Source organism: Diuraphis noxia, unplaced genomic scaffold (genome assembly GCF_037042655.1).
Source record: "Diuraphis noxia isolate RWA-SAM2 unplaced genomic scaffold, SU_Dnox_SAM2 contig0003, whole genome shotgun sequence".
In the NCBI taxonomy this organism is placed as follows: domain Eukaryota; kingdom Metazoa; phylum Arthropoda; class Insecta; order Hemiptera; family Aphididae; genus Diuraphis; species Diuraphis noxia.
This window is the reverse complement of record NW_028301713.1, coordinates 52,804,016-52,825,165: the sequence shown is the minus strand read 5'-3', so window position 1 is coordinate 52,825,165 and position 21,150 is coordinate 52,804,016. Positions and strand designations below refer to the sequence as shown.

The following is a 21,150-nucleotide window of genomic DNA, read 5'->3' as shown; positions in this document are numbered from 1 at the left end:
TTTTCAAAAAATTTTAACTTATGTTAAACTATTCATAGCTATATGCAATTTTCGATCATTATTAGTTTTTTTCTAATTAATATCGATAAAAATTTATTTTTTGGGTAGAAAATCTTGAAAATTTAATACAAGACTCTTAACATATTGTTACAATAGCAATTGAAAATTAAAAGAAATTTATAGTCACAATTTTTTTTTATAAGCATTAAAATTTTGAATTTTGACAAAATACGTAAACATCACAAAAATTCGCAAATTGTTTTAAGCTAGAAATTCATAAAAAATTTTCTTTTTAAATCTAAGATTTGAAAATTTAATACAAGATTCCTTACAAATTTGTCAATCTTTATCACAAAAAAAATGTCCACCGGAAATTCAAATTAAATTTCAAATATTGACAGAAATTCGTCAAAACCATGAATATTTGCAAATTATTTTGTAGTTCAAAATTCATAATATTGTTTGTATTTATATCTGAGGTTATAAAATTCAACACATAGTTTTCCATAAGTTTTACTTCAAATAGCTATAGAGAAAATTTGAAGCGTCATTATAGGAAAAATGTTTTGAGCGTTTGAGTTTTAAATTTTTATGAAATCGCGTAATGATAACGATTTATCTTTAAACCAGGTATATGTATATAATTGTATATCTATGATAATATAAGGTATTATGAATTATGATGGCTTCATACTAGTTGCGGTCATGACGATTTTTGAGATAAACAGATATAACAGTTGCGGTCACGCCAATTTAGGTAATATCTTAATTGCAGTCATAGCTTTATTATACTCCAATTCCAGGCGAAATTTATATTATACGATAAACATATTTTTCGATAGGGAAGGAAAATGTTGATTGATACATTTTTCTAAATTAAATAAATAAACCAAATATTAATTTTATATTTAATTATTATATTATTTTATATTATATTATTTAGTATACTTAGTTATTATTATTTGAGTGACCACAACTAGTATGTAACCTTTTTGATGGATGACCGCAACTTGTACGTAATTTTTGATTATGACCGCAACTAGTACACACCGATTATGATGATAACTATACATGCAATGTTTTTGGAAAAATTGATTAACCATGCCTTATTCAAAATGCGTCCTAATTGAAAAATAATAATATATTTGTTTCAAAATCAAATATATGACAATATTTAAATATAATATATTATCCTAGAGTCTAGACTGACAAATCATCTCCGTTCTGCAGAATCATTTTTCGTATACAATGATACCTATCATTGCATTCAAATTAAACCTACCCTAGTCAGAGGTCCACCCCATCCCCTAATGTACAGCAGAGTGACATCCACTTACCCGCTTTTTTTAAAATTTAAATTAGATAGGTAAAGGATCTATAAAATGATATTATAACCTACATCATAATAAAACTACCCCTAGCATACACAAAATATGCTTAGACTTCGGGTATCAAAAACCATAATATTTGCATTGAGATATAAAAAAAATATAGGCTACCTATTGATAATATTTTAATATCTTAATGATATTATTGAAATTTAGATACATTATAATATAATATTATTATATTTAGTCATAGCCACATGTTTATGTATTTATTTAAAAATCAACATTATTTTGTTTTATATTACCATTTATAACATTTAATAGAATACCATTACAAAATGATAATTTTATTAGTATTAGAACTTTTACAATATATGTTTTATATTTATCATACAATTTTATTATTGAGGTTATAATGACTTGTCCTTGCGAAAGAAAATTTAATTTGTCTCATAAAAAAAAAATTATTTACGAAGTGGCCTATTATAATATACGATATACTTATGTTTATAATATTGGTACCTTAAATATGTTAGTAATATTTACACATCATTCTAAGTTTTTGTTCAAAACATATGGGATTTCGCATTGATATTTTTTTAACTGAATGGTAGATGCTCATCGTTCTTATGCTAATTTTAAGCAAAATCAAGCTGATAATCTATAACTCAAAGTATAATTTACAATAAAAAATTTACACTCCTTGATTAATTCATAACAATTAATAATTATCAACTATGATATTATAAGTTTATTTTTAACATATTTTACTGATTAGTTATTAATTATTATATTATTTTTAACGTATTAAAAAGATGAAATTAACTTTAAATGTTTCAAATGTATTAATTTTATGAAAACTTTTGTAATATACAATATACTTTAATAATAAATTATAATTATGATAAAATAAAGGTAAGCAATCAATATTTTTCAGCACTTTACGTGTTATTACAAGTATTTTGATATATTTTATAACATATATCATGCTTACTATTTTAAAAATCTAATCATATTAATGAATTATATAGATACGTAAAGTAACCTCGCACATATTATATTAATTAACTCCCTGTATGCTTATAGCTTGTGCTGAAAATGTAAGCAATAAGTAACTAATAACTAATGATAACATATAGCTATATAAACCTAAAAATAAATTATTAGAATAATTTAATGATATTTAAAAAAAAGTTTAATTATAGTAACAATTTGGCCGTAACTAGACTTATAGGTGTATTAAATTAAATGTATAATTTAGTAATAATAGTTAAAATTATGATAAATGTATTCAACGTTTTAAGTTCTAACCTAAATAGGTACTTAAGTACAGTAAGTAAAAAGAAATTAAATTAGGTGTAATGCACTAATGCCCTAAATGAATTCTCCGAGAAGCATAATGGAAGTATTAGAAATAATTCAATGTCGAGAGATAGTTATAGTTAATTTTTTTAAATGTTTTAAATATATAATTAGTGATTTTGAATAAAGCTCTGTTACGATTTTTTATCATGGCTATAATGCTTTAAGCATGAATTTAATACCATGCCATTATCCTAATTCGAGGTAGACTAAATGAGAGAATCACCTACCCGCTGTACATATTGTAGACATATAGACAAGTAAACTGTCTTACTGTTTTATTTTCATATTTCATCAGTTGCATTTTTAAAGAATATCGATAAAAAAAATTGATGAATAAATATAAAGGACTTGTATTTTTTGATTTTCACACGGCGTTACTTAAAATCATTTAAAAAATAATAATAATTTTATCATTTATTTAATATTATAGATACATCAAAGACTAAAATAATTCTAATCAAACTTCAGTAATTTGAATACTTTCAACGCGTAAAATAATATCTTTTAAAAATTAACTTTTTGAATACGAATTTCAATGCATTTATTGCTATTACAAGTTACAGAAAAAAAAATATTCTATAACGATATTGTGTTAATGAATTAATATAATATTGATTTATCACGTCTTATTCTGTATATATTATACTACCTAGACAATTAATTAATCATGAAAATATTTTTTGATATAGATATCAATATTAATAAATCGAAATTGTCTTTATTATTCATGTGTTATGACATTAGTTAATTAATGGAAGTTTTGGACTGTATATGACTTTTCTTACGATATAAATATATTAATAGTTCCCTACTTATTACTTATTAGTATATAATATATAGCTATACAAATTTTAATTAAGTCCAAATAAAGATCAATGGAAATTTGATGATCCATAAAATTAGTTCACAAAGCATTAAAATTGGCGTAAAAAATATGGATATTATTTAAATTAATTGATCCTTAAGAACCGTAATGCTGTTCGAGTCTTGATTATAATGGTACCAATAGAGTAGTATTTCCTATCACTTTTTCATAATGCCAGTAGGTAACACACTAATATGCCGCATGTTCTTCAACTCTGGAGGACTAGAGGGCACTATATTATAACGACCGTGAGCAATATAATTAGACCCGATTTGCCGCTACTTAAATAATGATCAATGAATAAAACACCTATTGCGAGTGTATAGTGAATTTGAATAACACCCAATTTATTATTATTGAGTACGTTTTTTTTTTTACATTCTCTCTCTCGCGCGCTCTTCCATATTACTCCAAGGTCTTGGTCTTATGTAACCTTAGGGCTATACCGATCTGAAGACGGGTTAAACGGACGTATAATGACTGTATAGAATTCGCATTAAGTTTTATTAGATTGCGCAGCACCGCGCGCGGAGAGATAGTTAACAGAAAAGGAGTATAGGTACCGAACCTAGTGTGAGAGAGACAGAGTAAGGGTGATTGGATGGACAGCCGGTTCTATGATAATCATACTATTATAAGAACATATTAAGTGCACTAACTTCCTGAAGCTATTGGGTTCACAATATAACTCGTTTTTTTTTCTCGAAATATACTGTACCCACACGCGAGTTCTGCGGGTTTTTTGTCTTCTTTTGCTAGTGCTGGTCTCCCAAAATGCAGGTAGTATACCTATTGGAATACATACACCCCAGACATTACGGTAAACCGGTTCATCGCATTTGGCCTACTAGATCCACATGTTTATATGTAGACCGATGTATGATTTTCATTATTGTTATTTTGATTTTTTTTTATATATATATACATAAAAATAACTGACCGAATTTGTTTACACTCCTAAGCTCTTAAAAGAAATCTTTTCGATAACTAATTGGAATAGAAAGTCTATACCTCTTATAGTTTTATTTTTTTTACAATTTTGCTTAAACGCAGAAAATTTATCCTCCCGTCTCATCTGCTGCAATGTATTGAATATTCACTATAATAATAGTTGTTTCTTGTTATCTGCCTACGTAAAATCGGTTTCTGTAGTTGATATTGCATAATAATCAATCTGTGTAATAAAAAAATATTTAAATCGACACGCGTGTTATGGAATGATATGACGTTGTAGTTTTCTTAAATTTCTCGCGGAAATGGTTTATTTCTGTGTGCTAAACAATTTATTATTTTATTTTTATGAGATGAATGAATTTACTGATAATAAAAAATATACTATTCAGTTTCAGAGGACGTTGAAGTTTTATTGTTATTATTATAAATTAAAAACATTTTAGATTTCTATGATTGTATAATGGCATTATATTAATCGCAATAAAACGCTTCATTAATATAAATAAAATATATACAATTTAATGGTGCGCGTTACGTAAACAGTAGGTATTCGACACAATTTTATTTTACTTTATATATCGTTGTCAATTACTATTTTATTAACTATTACAATAGAAACGAAGACGATATTATATTCAAATTAAAGCGGTCCAAGGTTTGGGTTTGGGCGAAGCAGTAATCTTGCTGTATTAAATATGACTTATTTTTTACTATGCATTTGCTATTTAGATTGAGATTGTAGAATTATATTGTATTTATAAATCACATAATACCAACAAAAATATTAAAGAATTATTACTGAAAAAATCCGGTATCGAATGTATGAGTATACTGTAATTATATTTATTTTTAATCGGTATTAAAGAATGACATTTTTTCTTTCAGTAAATATGTTTCAGCTTAAAAATGCACTGTTGATGTATTATTTTTGCAAGACAGTTCATCATCATATTTCGTAATATACATAATTTATTGTTTCACATGACTATCGATCTGTTGAAATTTACCATTCTATTATATCATCATAATTCTTGCAAGTTTAGCAAATAAATTAGGTACCGGCCAATTTTCGTTTGAGTAAATATTTTTCACATAGTATTATATTATTTAATAATGTATTTCTAAACTCTTATGAATTATTTCATCTTTAATCTTATATTTTAACATTATTCAAGTAATATTTGAAATAAATTAATTTATTAGTGCCATTAGTTGATCAATTTAATTTAATAAATTAATAGTTAAATAATAAATTTGCTCTAGATAAACATTATACACAAATATTAAAAATAATTCAGATTATATTTCAGATTTCAAAAATAAGAAAAACAATGCATTAAATTATGATTGACTTATAAACTCCATCAAACAAATGAGCACCCGTCAATACGGATAATTGTTTCAAAAATATGTTTGACATGAAAACCAAGTTGTAGCTATACGTTAAAAATGCAGCTCTTTATGATATGGAAAATTATTTCCTCACAAATAAAATATAAATTAAAATGTTAAAAAAAAATATTTATGTTATATACCGGGTGATTCAGGCATGCTTACTTCTTTTTTCTTTAATGATGAAGTTATTCAAAATCTAATTTTCTAAACATTTAATATACTTATACGTTATACAGTTATAACACTTGTTTTAAAATTATCGAGATTTTTTTAACATGACTTTGTAACAAGTTGAGTAAAAAAAGCTTTAAAATCCCATACAATATTCCTCACAAATTGTTTTACAGGAAATAAAATAAATTATATAAGTGTAGTGTTAATCAATTAACCCATAAACAATGTTTATTATAATTTTAATTCTAATTTTCACAAAATCAAATATCCATACGCCTCCAAAAAATTCTTATTAGCATTGTTAAGTAAATATAATAAATCAGGTTATTATAATAATAAATTGTTCATTATTCAACGAGTCATTAAATTTTTTTATCGTATTATGTTATTATTACGTTAAATTAATAGTTGGTTTCAGATACCTAATATTTAAGGGTTCAATGCAATATCTATAATTATATAGTATATAAATAATATTTATTAAAATGTACTTTTAAATAAATTTCACATAGTAGTCCAACCCTTCAACTGTTAATAAACTTTATACTGTTGGATATGCAGTCATCAATTTAAAATGACCAAACATTTTTATTTAAATAATTTCTCACAAATTATAAAAATAAAATGAAATTTCAGTATCACAATTTAACGTTCCAGTTTATAATAGTTATGGGTAACGCTGGCAATAAAATTTTACACGGAAAAATCCTTAAAACGCTCAGACGTTTTTCCATATGCGATTTAATTGATGTCGTTCTCATTAATAATGAATAAGTTACAATTACAAAAAAAATAAATTATTTATTTTCCATTTATTTAACTATATAACAGGTAATATTATAAACTATATGTAAATATTCCTATTATGTACTATATATATTTTTTTTTTTTTTTTTTTAGAAATACGCCTCAACTACCAGGGTTATTAGCGTTTAAGATATACATGTTACAGTTTAATTATATTTACATAATGATACTAAAGTATAAAGAAGAAAAGTATATAAGATAAATAATATGATATCAATAAATATATAGTTATATTTTTTGTAGAAGGTTCGTTTCTTTGAGAAGTTCTAGGAGTGAAGATGTTCTTTCCGTGTTTGGTGCTAGTATTTCACATAGGTTGTTGGGGAGCATGAGTTTTTCTCTGGCATCTTTTGTGAGGAGGCATTCTGTTAGTAGGTGTTTGACAGTAGTCACGGTGTTGCATGAGGTGCATATAGGTTGTTCTTTTTTGCTCATTAGATGTTCATGAGTGTAACGTGTGTGGCCAATTCGTAATCTGTTGAGTACGATTTGATGTCTACGCGGGAGTGATGTGTTAGGCAACCAAGGGAGGGTTGTACTATATTTTATTACTTAGTATATAGTATATATATACTAAGTATATAATAGTATATAATATATAATATACTTTTTTAGGGGGGAACCCGCGGCAACATAAGCCATTGGGTGTGGGGTTGTACGGTAGGGGTTATTTTTGTAGGGTTTTCAGTTAGTAAGGTTGTAACACGTATTTGTGTATGTGTCGGATAAGGATATAAGGTATAAGGATATGTGCCGGATGGGTGACCATCCAGGAGCTAGCAACTGCGGCCGGTACGTACGCTCAGTGCGTTGCCGAAGATTGAGCATAATATATATATATATATATACCATATAAAAAGCAAATTTTAAAAGTAAAATCCCATTTCTTGATGTGTTCCTGAACAATAATATTCTGTGTAGAGTAAAAATGAAATATTTCTTCATTTGTTACAAAATGAAAAATTGTATTTAAATTTATTAACTAAAATTGTTAAGGTGGATCTTTTAATAATGCGGCTCGCATCAAATTAGCTTCATACATTTTTGGCCCAAAAAAGTTAGGTCAATGGTCACACCTAATATGTAGTATATAAGTAATAGGTATATTCATTTACGTCTGTATGACTACTGCACTATGGTTTATGGTTGTTGGGTTTTTTAAATTTTATATTGCCAATATATTTTATTGCGTATAGAAAATTTTATACGGCTGTAGTTTTTAATATTTATTTGATGTGTGGTATTATGATAAAGGAGCTAAAAGATGTATAGGTACTGTACCGAAATATATTGTGTACTGTGTACATTAAACATTTACAAACAACTATGACCAATTATATACGAATATACGCTGAGTTGTTAAAATATTATCGATACAAAATACGTCGTCGATTGATTAGTTAAGTCGATTTTTTCAATTACACTTACATGAGCATATTATATTTACAAAACTATATACGCCATTATTATTTTGTCAATATTTGTTATCAATATATGGGACATACTCATTACTCACATACTAAATTTAATGTATTATAGCGAACCAGTTTGTTCAAATTTTGTGGACCGGATTTGCATGGTACGGCGGTAGTGGTCGTGTGACCGGCCAGCCGTTATTGACAATATACCTATAGTATAGGTCTAGCACTATAACACGAGTATTTTCTTTTCGTCGAAATGCATCATCGAAAACGATTATACAGATTTAGTATCGGACGACGATCACAACCGTGTGGATTATGGCAGAGTTACGGCAGCGAGAATAGTGAGTAATGGTACCTAAATAATTTTATTAAAATAATTCGATGAAACAATATTTCGTAGTTTTTGAGAGACTTAACCTTGTCCAGTAAAAAAAAAAATGGTTTGGTTACAACTAATAATCGCGATACTTAAAATTATCTTCTGTAAGTGTACTCATAACACATTTTCTAATATTATTTTCATGCGAAACAGTTCGGGATCAAAGGTCACGGTCTATTAATATTAATGTAATCTTTTATGACCAGTATTGAGTACAGGTAACACAAATATAATATAATGTGTAAGAAATCTGCGTTATACTGCGTCTATTACCTACCTAGATACCTAAACAATAAAAACAATTATACAATACCTTTACAACAACAACGATATTCGTATGGTGCAACTACACGTCAGCTAGTTACTACAGTGCTGTGATACCTATATAATCAAGGTTTTCACACACGAGTTGATTTCGTGGTATCTTGGTTACTGTATATCTAGGTACGTGTTAAGGTAAAACTTTAGTCAGTGCGTTGATTTAAAATCATAAGCTGTTGGCTCGCGGTTGCTGATATATACTTATGAATTATGGTTTGATGGTCGCGTTTATGATGGTGGTGATACCTAATTACCTATCGCGATGGCAAGGGCGGAAGAGGTACCTATAATATGAGAACCAAACACTTCAGAGACAGAGACAGAGACGGAGAACGGGAGATATAGAGAGTGGCGAAGAGAGATAAATTCCCATGCAACTCAGGCGCCACACACGTTACTCATTGCGGATTCTGCACCAATATCGTGAGTTCTACAGAAAAAAAATCTTATACACATTATTATTGTGCGTGCGTGCGCGCGTGTGATTTGTGAACGTGTGTGTATGTGTGCGTGTCTGTGCGTGTGTGTGCGTGTGCATGTCTAACAACAAAAGGCCGGTAAAGCACTCGGTCTGCATTCCGCGAGCACAAAGTCGAAGAGACAAATTGAATTATCATATACGCACTGCATTTATAGCCTCCAGGGGTCAAGGAATATTTACCCTGACACTACAGAATAGCGCACTGTTTTTCTTTTCACGATAATACAGTAATAATAATAATAATAATAATAGTAATAGTAATAGCAATGGAAAAAAGACAACGATGAAAAAATAATAGGAAAAAGAAATGAGAAGGAATAATAATAGTAATAGTAATAATAATAATAATAATAATAAAGGTATGAGAAAAAAATAAAGCAACATGGCGCATGCGTGATAGGCGGTTTGGGGGGTGGGCATATGGTGGATTGTCTCTAAACAGGAGTAGAGGAGAGCATATGCGACAGTCCAGACTCCAGTTTGGATTTTATAAGGGCTCGGTTCCGTCGCACCACCGCCGGTAGCTGCTGCTTGAACGCCATATCGTAAACATTGTTATAAAAATTGTCGTGAATATAGTTTTTTTTTTTCGTCGTCGAACCATTAGATTATTATTTATTCATGTTTAATATCTATAATCGTGTCGTTGAAATTTATTATATTTAAATAAATCATATTTTTCAATAAATAAAAAACCCGTGGATTCTTCGAAATCGTCAAAAATAAAACATAATAATAATATAGTTGGATAACCGTTTCCAATCAATAACATTAATGGTGACTGTTTTCTACGGCACTGAATTCAACAAAACCGAGTAAGTACCTATACCGCAATGAAATAATTATTGTACCTGTATTGTAGGTACATTTTTTTTTTTACGTATAATATAACTAATATTTTAATAATATTTCATACGGTATAATATTATACATTCTCGTCCATCGATTTTTTTTTATCTCGCGTATTTAATAAGCACTCGTTACATAATAACCGCGATCCGAGTGTACCTACGTCACCCCATCGAGTCATGGTTGCCCGTGCGGTTCAGGCAAAGTTCCAAATTATTCAGTGACGAATTCCGTGAGGGGATGTGACGACGCATTAAGACTAAAATACACGTGTGTTTTCTTATCTTGCAAACCTCCAGTCTCATCATTGTATCACGCGTGCCCTATTCGGCGCATTGTTTTTCGTATTTTTTTTTCTAATACCGTAGGTACGCTAAAAATAGATATTCTGCTGTCCGGTGACATGAGTAATTGTCATCGGCTCTGCATCACCACGATGCGCAAATGTTCATATTATAATATTATAATATAAAGTTAGACGGCGGTGGTGTTCACGAGGAACCCTCATTTAATTTGTATTGTCATCCCCCGAAAAGAGGTATCAAATACCTACACTTCGTACATAATATTGACGTAATAATGATTTCTCGAGTTTCGCCGTAATGGAAATGTGTATTTCAATACCTAGGTATGTGCATTACAATATAGTCGCAACAATAGTAATTTTTCAACTCCCGTAAATACACATTATTCTTTATAATATTTAGTTTTGGTGCGATAGCTCAAAAATGTTATATTGTGTAAATTGTATTATTCTACTAACATAATAAAGTATACACCTATATGCATATATATATATATCCTTCTAAAAAGGTGAATCAAATCAACCCTCTTTCGACCATTGTTGTGGATTCTGTAGTAAAATATTTTTTTTTCAATTCGTCTGCAGTTTAAATCTCCATCTTTTAATTCTTTTAGATGTTTCATTCGATCACGTTGTACTAATACTACTTATAAGTTGTTTACTATATATGTGTTATACTATGGTTGTACCTATCAGACATATATTATCTATTGATGTATTGTATAAAACTATACACGTTTTTATTATAACGTTGTAACTTTTAAGAACATTTATTACAACCAACCAACTCAATTTCAAGTGACACAGACAAATTGGTTGAATAATATTATGTTATGTTACATAATATTATTATAAACGATAAAATAATAATTTGTAGCCAATAGCATAATAATTATGAAGAGTGCCTGTATAGATTAAATACAAAAACCGGAGACTTACACCTATAGGCGTTATTATTATTGCTCATTTTAACGCTGATAAAAAATTGACTTGCCTCCTGTACATAAATCTAACATTAAAACGTGAGAAATGTACGTGGTTCTAAGTTTAGAACAAAAATTTTGTGTTTTTATTGCTTGGTACCAATTAATTTATTTCACAATATAATAAAAAAAGATCACTATTCTTGGGAAATAAAAAATCATATATCTACATAATATACGCAAACGTTATAATCAAAATGATGCGAATTCGGCAATATTCATCCATGAGGAGGGTTTCATGCTGCGATTTTATCGTGTGTTTACTGATTTTGTCAGAACTGCAAAATATAACATCACGAAAAAATTTACCTAAAAAAAAATGGGAACTAAATCTCGTGGTGTAGGCTTACACGTGTGTGTACTCGTGTACAAGTATGTGTGTGTCTGTATTTATTTTGTTTGTGTCTGTATTTACTTGTGAGTGTGTGCGAGTGTGTATGCCATTATTGACTAGTACAGTTTTTTTTTCGAAACAGTGGCTTTCCTTTCTAACTTCCAGGTTCTGTTTTTTCCAATACTGTTTTTTCTTTATTATTATTTTTTTAAAATGTTTTTTATGTAAATAAACTTGTTCGTGTCTTCTTTGTCTGTTTTTTCTTTCATTTAACGTGTTCTCTCCGTGTAAAATTAGCGACCAGTTGAAATTCGAACCCGTAATATCTAGATCTTCCATCCACTGCTCGTTTTGCTCCTCGCTTAAGGAAAAGTACACGATACCCCACGAGAAGTGCATTGTTCTTCTTTCGTTAAAAGAAATCTCCTCTATATATTTATCCCACTACACATAATCTGCTAAGAGGGATGACTAAGTAGGTATTCAACAAGAGATAAAAAAATATATTTATGTTAATATGAAAAGCTATTCGTCATTTTTGATACATTTTAATATACACGTGCATTTTAATTCTTTTTTTTAATGCTTACTTTTTTGTAATATTTAGGCGATGCTAGTACGGTTATCGTTGGTGGTATTAATGACCGAGTTGTTAACGGTGGTCGCCTTCAAACCGTTGGAGGTTAATTTAACACGCGATGTACCCTCATTTAAACCAGTGAATATTGTACCTCATGATTTTGATCACATTGTGTTAGTAACCAAATCTCGAACAAAGTAAGTGTTTTCATTTACTTATTGTTTTTTTTTTTGCATGTTCTATTTAGTAAAAATAATATAACCACATTTACAACTCTAATACTAACAGGTAAATGGTATTTTAATGTAATATTCATATTTAATTCACTTAAATTTAATTATACAACTGTAATAGGTTATAGGTTTAATACGTGTAATAATTTATTATATATTGTAACGTAATTAAATTATCGTCATACAATAATAATTAGTGTAATATATTATGTTCACAAATAATTCTGATTTCATGAGTAAATATTATTACAATTATTAAGTTTGATGATAATATAATGTTAAACTTCTATTAAAAATCCCATATAATTTATAATAAATAAATGAAACACATTATTTATTAAAATGACTACATTTTTTTAGACTTTAAGATTGTTAATTAATAATTAATATCAATAAATAAATCATAAAGATTAAAATACCAACAAAAAAAACATGTAAAATATTAAATTTTTATAGCGTAGGGTTTTCCATCCTAACCATGTTTGTGTCAACTTTCCATTAGTGCATTTATTTTCTCATATGAAAGTAATATATTGAAATAATAAATATCCAGAATATAAGTAGATAAATATACAAGTATAATTTTCTAATATTATATCTGTGTATTATACATTTATACATAAGAAAATCTGTTTTTATAATTATATAGCTTTAGAAAATATTTTTTCCATCTATAATTGTCTTCTTTTAAGTTCTAAATAAATCCACTTGTTTTTTCTTTGAAATGCGTGCACTAAATGTTAAAATAATTTTAATAACTACAGTGGACACACGTAAAGCTATTTAATAATAAGTATTAATCAATTATCGATGAGAAAAAAATGTAAAAATGTTACAGCAGAATCACGAAAATACCTTGTAAATATAGAATATATAAATAATAAATACATAGGTAAATTAAAAACATATAATAGGTTGAACTACAGTACTTAATATAATGTATATATAATATACATCATTATAATATAATATATATATATATATATATAATTTGTATAAATAGTTCTGTGAATTGTTTCATCTATAAATTATTGTTGAAGATGAGGGTGAGGCTATTCAGAAACAGAGGTATAATAACACGTGTGGTTACGCCAACGAGATCGCTTTATCGTTTTATTTAGCTGTTTAAAATTGTGCAACATTCATGTATAATGCCTAACTGGACTATCCGTCTTTTATCGTAAATTAATTTTGTTCAAACAAAAACAGTTTTACGAATATATTTATTACCACCTAGTGTGCAGTTAATCGTTAAATACAAGTCATTTATTAAATCAAGAATATTATGTAAAATGGTTTTAAATAAATCATCTGACCAAAATGTATTACAGTGTAATAATTTTGAGTGCCTATATCGTATAATTCCGTACTCAATTTTAAGCACATTGCTGATTTGAAAATTTTCAAAATATATATCATATATTTTACACGCAGGTATATAGATTAAAAATTATGTTAAACGAAGTGTTTTAACACTTTGACTACATTCAACTATATAGGTAATCAAAAGTATATAAATTGTCATTTTTATTTTTATTTCATTTTATTTCACTTTATTTAGTTTTTCAAAGCTATTGCAACAATATGAAACTTAATAATATAATTAATATGATTTATTATTGTAAAAAAAAAATAATAAATTAGTAAGAATGTATATAGCATAGTATTAACTTCAATAATATGTAGGTACATAGCTGATTACAGGTAAATTATTTTAATCTTGGGTAGTTATGATTCTACTGAAAAATTGCATTTAGATAGTGATGCGTTTTATTTTAGAAAATGGTTATTAGTTGTTTATTAAAATTTTAAATATCACTCGAATCTACCAAAAATAATAATTTGAGTTCCATACAATTATTAAGTTAATATTATAATATTTTTTCGTGGAACCGTGAAAGTTTATATTAAATAAATACGTAGGTAATACAATTATTACGATGTATATATATTATTTTATTTTTTTTAGATTTGTCTTATAAATTATAATTGTATATTTTTTCAAAGTTTATTGTTGAATAAATCACAACGAAAGTATTTTTAAGTATAAAATGCATAAAAAAACTATAACCTTGAAAATCATGGTCTACAACTATATAGGTAGCTGGCCGCCATAAATAATTTAATTTCTTGTCAAGTGCATTTTTTTAAATAGTAAAAAAAAATGCCCCTTAGACATACTATAATTTTATTATTACAATAAATAATATAATATAGTATTTGCGGACAAAATTGTTCACATGTTACAGTTAATAACAGTATAGACGATAATAATATAGCCAAGTGGATTAGTCTATACGTTCACTGCAGGGATTTTTTATAGTTGATATGGCCAGATGTTGATTTCTAACAATAATAAGACAACAATTAAAATATTAAAATATTTAAAATGATTCTTAATGTAATAATGTTAAATTGAAACTTATCGAAATAAAATAAATTTTATCTGTATAATATAATAATTTAATTTAAAATTGACATTTTAGATAATGCACTTAGGTATTTTTCACTCGCAGTATAATTGTATTATATCCCTCTATAAGGTAAATTTATCAATATTGAATATTAATATAGTGAATGTCAAATATAGTGAAATTAAGTATAAGACATAACCTAATATTATCCTATTTTAAAATACACATTCATACGGAAATCCGTGTTACGCGTATTTTTTTTCTTCTGAAAATAAATAAATGTATAGGTTCTATTTTTCAATTATGTGCATGGTTAAAAGTTAAAACGCTATGTTTTATTTTTAAATATAGGTAGGCATAGACTTTAATTCTTACGTATAATTATTTAGGAAAAAATATATAATCACCGTTATTAAAGACTACTTTAAACGTTTATCGATAAAATATTATATTGAAAACTATTTGAAGAGTTTAGCTGAAAATAAAATTACCGATGGATTCCGGACGTCAATGTCCTCAACAATAGTTTCTTTTAATAAATCTTAGTAATATAATTTATTTTGAAAAGTTTCTGTTATTTTTTTTTTCAATACGAAACACGAACACGTGAGCACACATTATGCTTAATAATACTGCATGCTAACAACGGTAATTCATCTTTATTTTATTATTATTATTTTTTCTTATTTAGCATTATTGCCGAATAATATAATGTCTATTGGTTACGTAGTGGTTGTGATGTGCCCGGTGCACCGAATTGTACGTAGGTATACTAGTATACTACCGGTAGGTACCGCAACCGGTTATGCGAAATGCGTATTGATCAGAAATTTTGCACAGGTGGTGCATTGATAACACGAACCGGATACCACACGCGTAATAATAATAATATGACGTCGTTTGAATATTTTTTTTTAAATAACAAAAATAAAAAAAATAATAGAACTGCTATGCTGCATAACAATCCAGAGCCGTTGTGGTGCTCGCAAGTCACATTGACAAACGGAGTGATTATGTATAAATAATAAATATAATATATCTGCAGTACTATGCACTATGGTTCATGACCTTTAACATCAACGTTTTCGATAGCAACAATGCAATTATTATTATTATTGTTGTATACTTCCTTGTGATTTCGTACAATAATGTCCGCGTTATTTTATACGCGTGAATGTGGAGGAGGTAGTAGGTATAGCCAAAATTAGCCTTGGCCCAGATAAAAAAAAATAACCATAGTCTAGACACTCAGGATTCCGTATCCAAGTGGAATCTAAATGCTTATAATGCGTTTGCGCATAATAATGTACACTTACGTTGCATATAATATGTGTATTATATTGTTCACGTACTCGACGAGCGAACATTATAATTAGAAAGATATTTTTCACGACAATTTTTCGCATCCTTATATCACCGCACTTTCACATTTTCACCTTTTCCAGATCATTTTTCTCTTTTATGGTTTTATTTTTTTTATTTAGGTACCTATACACACATCACGCACAATAACTGCACAAGGCGTGTATGATACAAAATGTGTCCCTCGTCCCTTTATTTTGGTATCTGCCCGCAGTGTTGGCCCTGCAAACGACATACTCAGTCTGTATTTGTATGGAATGTCTTGTCAGTTGTACGACACGACCACACCTGCACGTACTTTTAGTATATTACATCAGAGTAGATTAACGGATACAAAAATTGTAAAGATTTCGTACGTTTTTTAATATGATATACGAATATTATACCTAACTGTATTTTAATTTTTTTTTTGAGAATCATTTTTTTATTTAGCAATTGTTTGTGTTAATTTATAGTTAATCCGCGTAAAATTATATAGATCATAGTAATGTGACACTTGTCACATGTGATAATTTGTTAATCAAAAAAATTTTAATTTTTAAAATCCAAATATTAATGATAGCCGTGTACATTCACCATTCGGACAAAGTTTTAAAACGTAAATAAGTTCAGAAATCTTGCCATTATCATGAAAACACGTCGTACATGTCAAATATAAATAAGCTATATAAATAATGTAGGTATGTTTCTAAAATAATTTCCATAATTTTTTGAAATAAAAATAACAATTCCTTAAAAAAAATTAATTCAGTCCCAAACAGTATTCATGCAAATTAAATGGCTGGTACAATTTAAAATTATATTTTATTTTTGTCGAGATATATTGAGTTGAGCATAATAAGACACACGTGTTATGGTCCAAAAACCCTATTTAAAATTTAAATGCAATCGTACTGCATGTCATTGCTGCGTAATGCTTAGTCCTACTTACTTCAGAACAATACACGTTTATTTTCAAATGATCCATTACAAGAATTCCAGGTCGTCGCCAACAATCGTCAATAACGATCGTATTGTAATAGCCGACAACCCTTTGATGTTACGGGTGGTCTTTGTCTAAAATACAGTTGTTAAATAGCATTTGAAATAAAGGTGTATATTATGTGTATGTTTTTAATAGGTTTCACATTTTGATACACCAAGACTCCGACCGGAATCTTTCCGTGACCGTCACACCATCGTGCAACTCCGTGATCAACTGGGAACTGAAGTTTATACCTCTAACAAGATTTAACCAACCAGTCATTATATTATGTAAGTTTCAATTGAGTGGAACTATTCTATACTTAATTATCAATCAAATGAATTCATTTTTGTATTATGCATTGCCTACACATGTATTATTTTCCCACACTTTATAGCGAACAACAATACGTCGAATGATATCGGAAGGTTACTCATAGAATACACGGGTGTATCCATACCTGTTACGTATGAACACGGCAGAGCGAATAGAGGTCTTTACGTTATATCAGCTCAGATGGCAACGGGCGACGATTCAAAGGTTATGTTTCATGTTGGTCTTAAACAAAAGTCACAAAAAAAGCAATTTGGTTTCCGTACAAATGGAATAAAAATCAAAAAAGGCGGCCAAAAAATTTATTTAAGATGGAATCTAAGGTAAGTTTTAAGTAATAAATTTATGTCAGAGACATAATATTATAAAACTGCCTAAAATTAATGCATTATATTCTGAACATTAGCCATATAGATCATCATTTAATGAAGTACAGTCTTGTGATCAGTTCATCAAAAATATACTCGACAATCTGTGAAGCTGAAAATCGTTTGGAAGAAAAACTTAAAACAAATTTGACATATTATGAGGATGATTTACGACCTGACGATCGATTAGAGGTATATGTTTTGAATTCTTGATTATTTTATAAAATAAAATACTTAACGAAATTATTGACATACATAAGTTATAATATACTTATATATATGGCACAAAGTCTATGAGACTAATATTTTTTTTTTTGGCTTAGTATAGGCCATTTAGGCCCTTCGCCGCAATCACCAGACTAAAATTATTATGTTATATGATTTATTATATTAGAATTTTACGATCGGAGTTTAGTATCATACGATAATGCATTTTAAAGTTATTTTATTGTTTAGAATACCTAATAGACGCTCTAATAGTCTAATGGACACTTAGTATACAATTTTAAATCAAATATTGGTAGGTACTAGCATAATAGTACTTACATAATAGTTGATATTGCTAAATATTATAATATTATGTTAGTTTATAATATTATTATTAGCATTATTAAGTTAATAACTTAAAATACTACAAAACAATTAATTAACTAATTTTTTTTTTTTTTTGCTCAAAACTACTTTAATTAATAATTATTAAAGTAAAACCTCGATTTTTTACAGTTCATTTTAAGAATAATAAGTACATAAAATGAAAATCATATTAAAACACAATAATATAATGTCAAGTATAATTTAAGTAATTTCGTACTGTATATGGTATATTGTCCATGGATAAACTATATGTAACTATCTATTGCGCTATTAGTATTATTTTACTCACTTTTATATACCTATATGGATATACTATCTATAGTATGTGAAAAAAATTATAGATCAATCTTTAACATATACCTATATTTATATCACAAATACTTTGTTGTAATTTAGATACATCATCTGGATCATAATACAAGTTATACGATGACTGATTTAATCTATGACGAAACGTACTATTTTACTGTATTTGTGTTCCATGAACTTCATATCGCCACACACCACGCAAACGCTACATATAAATTTCAAAAGTCCAAACCCATTGGACTAAAAGATGCGAGGCCCAGAATGATCAACCTGAGGGCTCAAAATGGAAAAGCATCCTTCAGGTACAAGGTTGGTGGGCTGTTTATTTGTTGTGGGAAACATATGTGTGTGTTTTATTTGTGCAAAATTATTACGATTATCATTTTAGGTGGGAAATAATAGGCTGTTGGAAAAATATGCTCCTTCTAATACATTATATTGGTACGTTATGCCATGCGATGGAGTAGTATTCGTTGAAATCCGTTGCCGAAAGAGGTTATTAATAAGCAAAAGAGTTTTTGGTTACGAGAAATTCATCATAAACAACACTAAGAGTGGAGAAAGATACGTGTTAAAAGTGGAATCCGTATCTGTTGATGAGACTCAACGCATCAGATCCATTGAGGTTGGTGTGTAAAATTAAATTTTTTAAAAATATAGTAAACAATTTAATAATATCCAACTTATAATAATAAGTATTATAATATTAATATATTTTGTAAAAATTATGTCTTTTTTGAAATAGGTGATGGCCACCGTACGACCAACGATGATTCCAATGCCAGATATGCCAAGTGATCTAAGGGTCCAACAATATGCCGGACCAGATGACTGTAAATCAGTGAAGATCGGTTGGTTATCCGCAAACTCATTGACTGATTTAAAATATTGCGTGTACGTACAGGAGAATAGTAACAGCTTGAATAGTGTAGATTTTTCAGTCAAGCCAGATCAGTGCAAAGTTCGTTACGGAAAAAGCAGAAGAAGCGATATTTCTAATAATTATCGAACGAAAACTCGATGTTACATTGGTGAAAAAGGGTACGTGGATTTCATTATATAATTCTTTATTTTTATACTACTTTTATTGTTTTTTTCGAACGCAGGATAGTCTTAGTAGAAAAGATACTCAAACTTAAACCTTCAACAACCTACATCATTCAAGTGACAGTTACTAAACCAAGAGGAAGAACGCTATCGTATGATTTCCTAAAGTTGGACACAAACTCGTGTGGACTTAACTAAAGACTATTTGTATCACTTTTGCTGGAAACCAACAAAAGCCATCCATCATTATTGACAAAAATGTCACCGATCGGTCGCATTCGTTTTGTCGTCTTCTTCATCCTGTAAATTGTAATCCTTCATAGTATTATTACGTTTAAACATTTATATCGTAACTATTTTGTAGATTTTATTATTGTTACTATTAATTTTTATTATCTATATTTATTAAAAATAAAATTGACTTCCAAGTAGTATTGTGGTACTGTTGCTTTAAAAATAATAATAATAATAATGTTAAGCTAAAAAGAATGTGGAACGCCCCATAAAGAAAACATCTGGCATACTCGACACCTCGACAGCTAGTTGGTACATATATAAAGAAAAGTGATTAAACAGGTACAATTCGTTTAAAAAATACTGAAATAAAAATAAATTGAGTAGATTGAAGGTAGATATATATATATATAGTAGGTACATATTAAAACATATACCAATAAAGCGTTGATGAGTTGGTAAAAGAAAACATTAACAATAGCAGGTACCTTAAAGCATATTATTAGGTACCATGCTGATAGGGTAATCATGTCAAAAAATATACGCTTAAGGAATTTGAGTCCATTAAATTTGGGGTACTGTTACTATGTAGGGAACACTGCACACATTATGTTAAGGGTTAGTGAACCCAACGCAAGGAGCGGAGTAACCTTCGGTTAATTTAATGAGTTCCATATTTTTTCTCCAGTTTTACAAGGGTTGGTTATAATAACATCGACAGACTCGCCTTACAATGGGGCTGTTTATAA

At 28.3% G+C, this 21,150-nt stretch overlaps 1 protein-coding gene across 3 annotated transcripts; it reads left to right on the top strand.

The window, feature by feature from the left end:
- Positions 1-8,520: 8,520 nt before the first annotated feature.
- Positions 8,521-20,598, top strand: nord (neuron derived neurotrophic factor nord). 3 transcript variants are annotated; one of them, XM_089224082.1, is made up of 9 exons: positions 8,521-8,653; positions 12,571-12,740; positions 17,673-17,806; positions 17,914-18,172; positions 18,256-18,409; positions 19,208-19,429; positions 19,509-19,745; positions 19,866-20,161; positions 20,227-20,598. In XM_089224082.1, exons 2-9 carry the CDS (start codon positions 12,574-12,576, stop codon positions 20,363-20,365), a joined length of 1,608 nt encoding a protein of 535 aa, XP_089080208.1. In that variant the 5' UTR covers positions 8,521-8,653; positions 12,571-12,573; the 3' UTR covers positions 20,366-20,598. The 3 variants fall into 3 exon arrangements, with proteins under 3 accessions (XP_089080208.1, XP_089080209.1, XP_089080207.1); XM_089224081.1 differs by lacking the exon at positions 8,521-8,653 and adding an exon at positions 9,966-10,308; XM_089224083.1 differs by lacking the exons at positions 8,521-8,653; positions 12,571-12,740 and adding an exon at positions 9,965-10,308.
- The last annotated feature ends 552 nt before the right edge of the window (positions 20,599-21,150 follow it).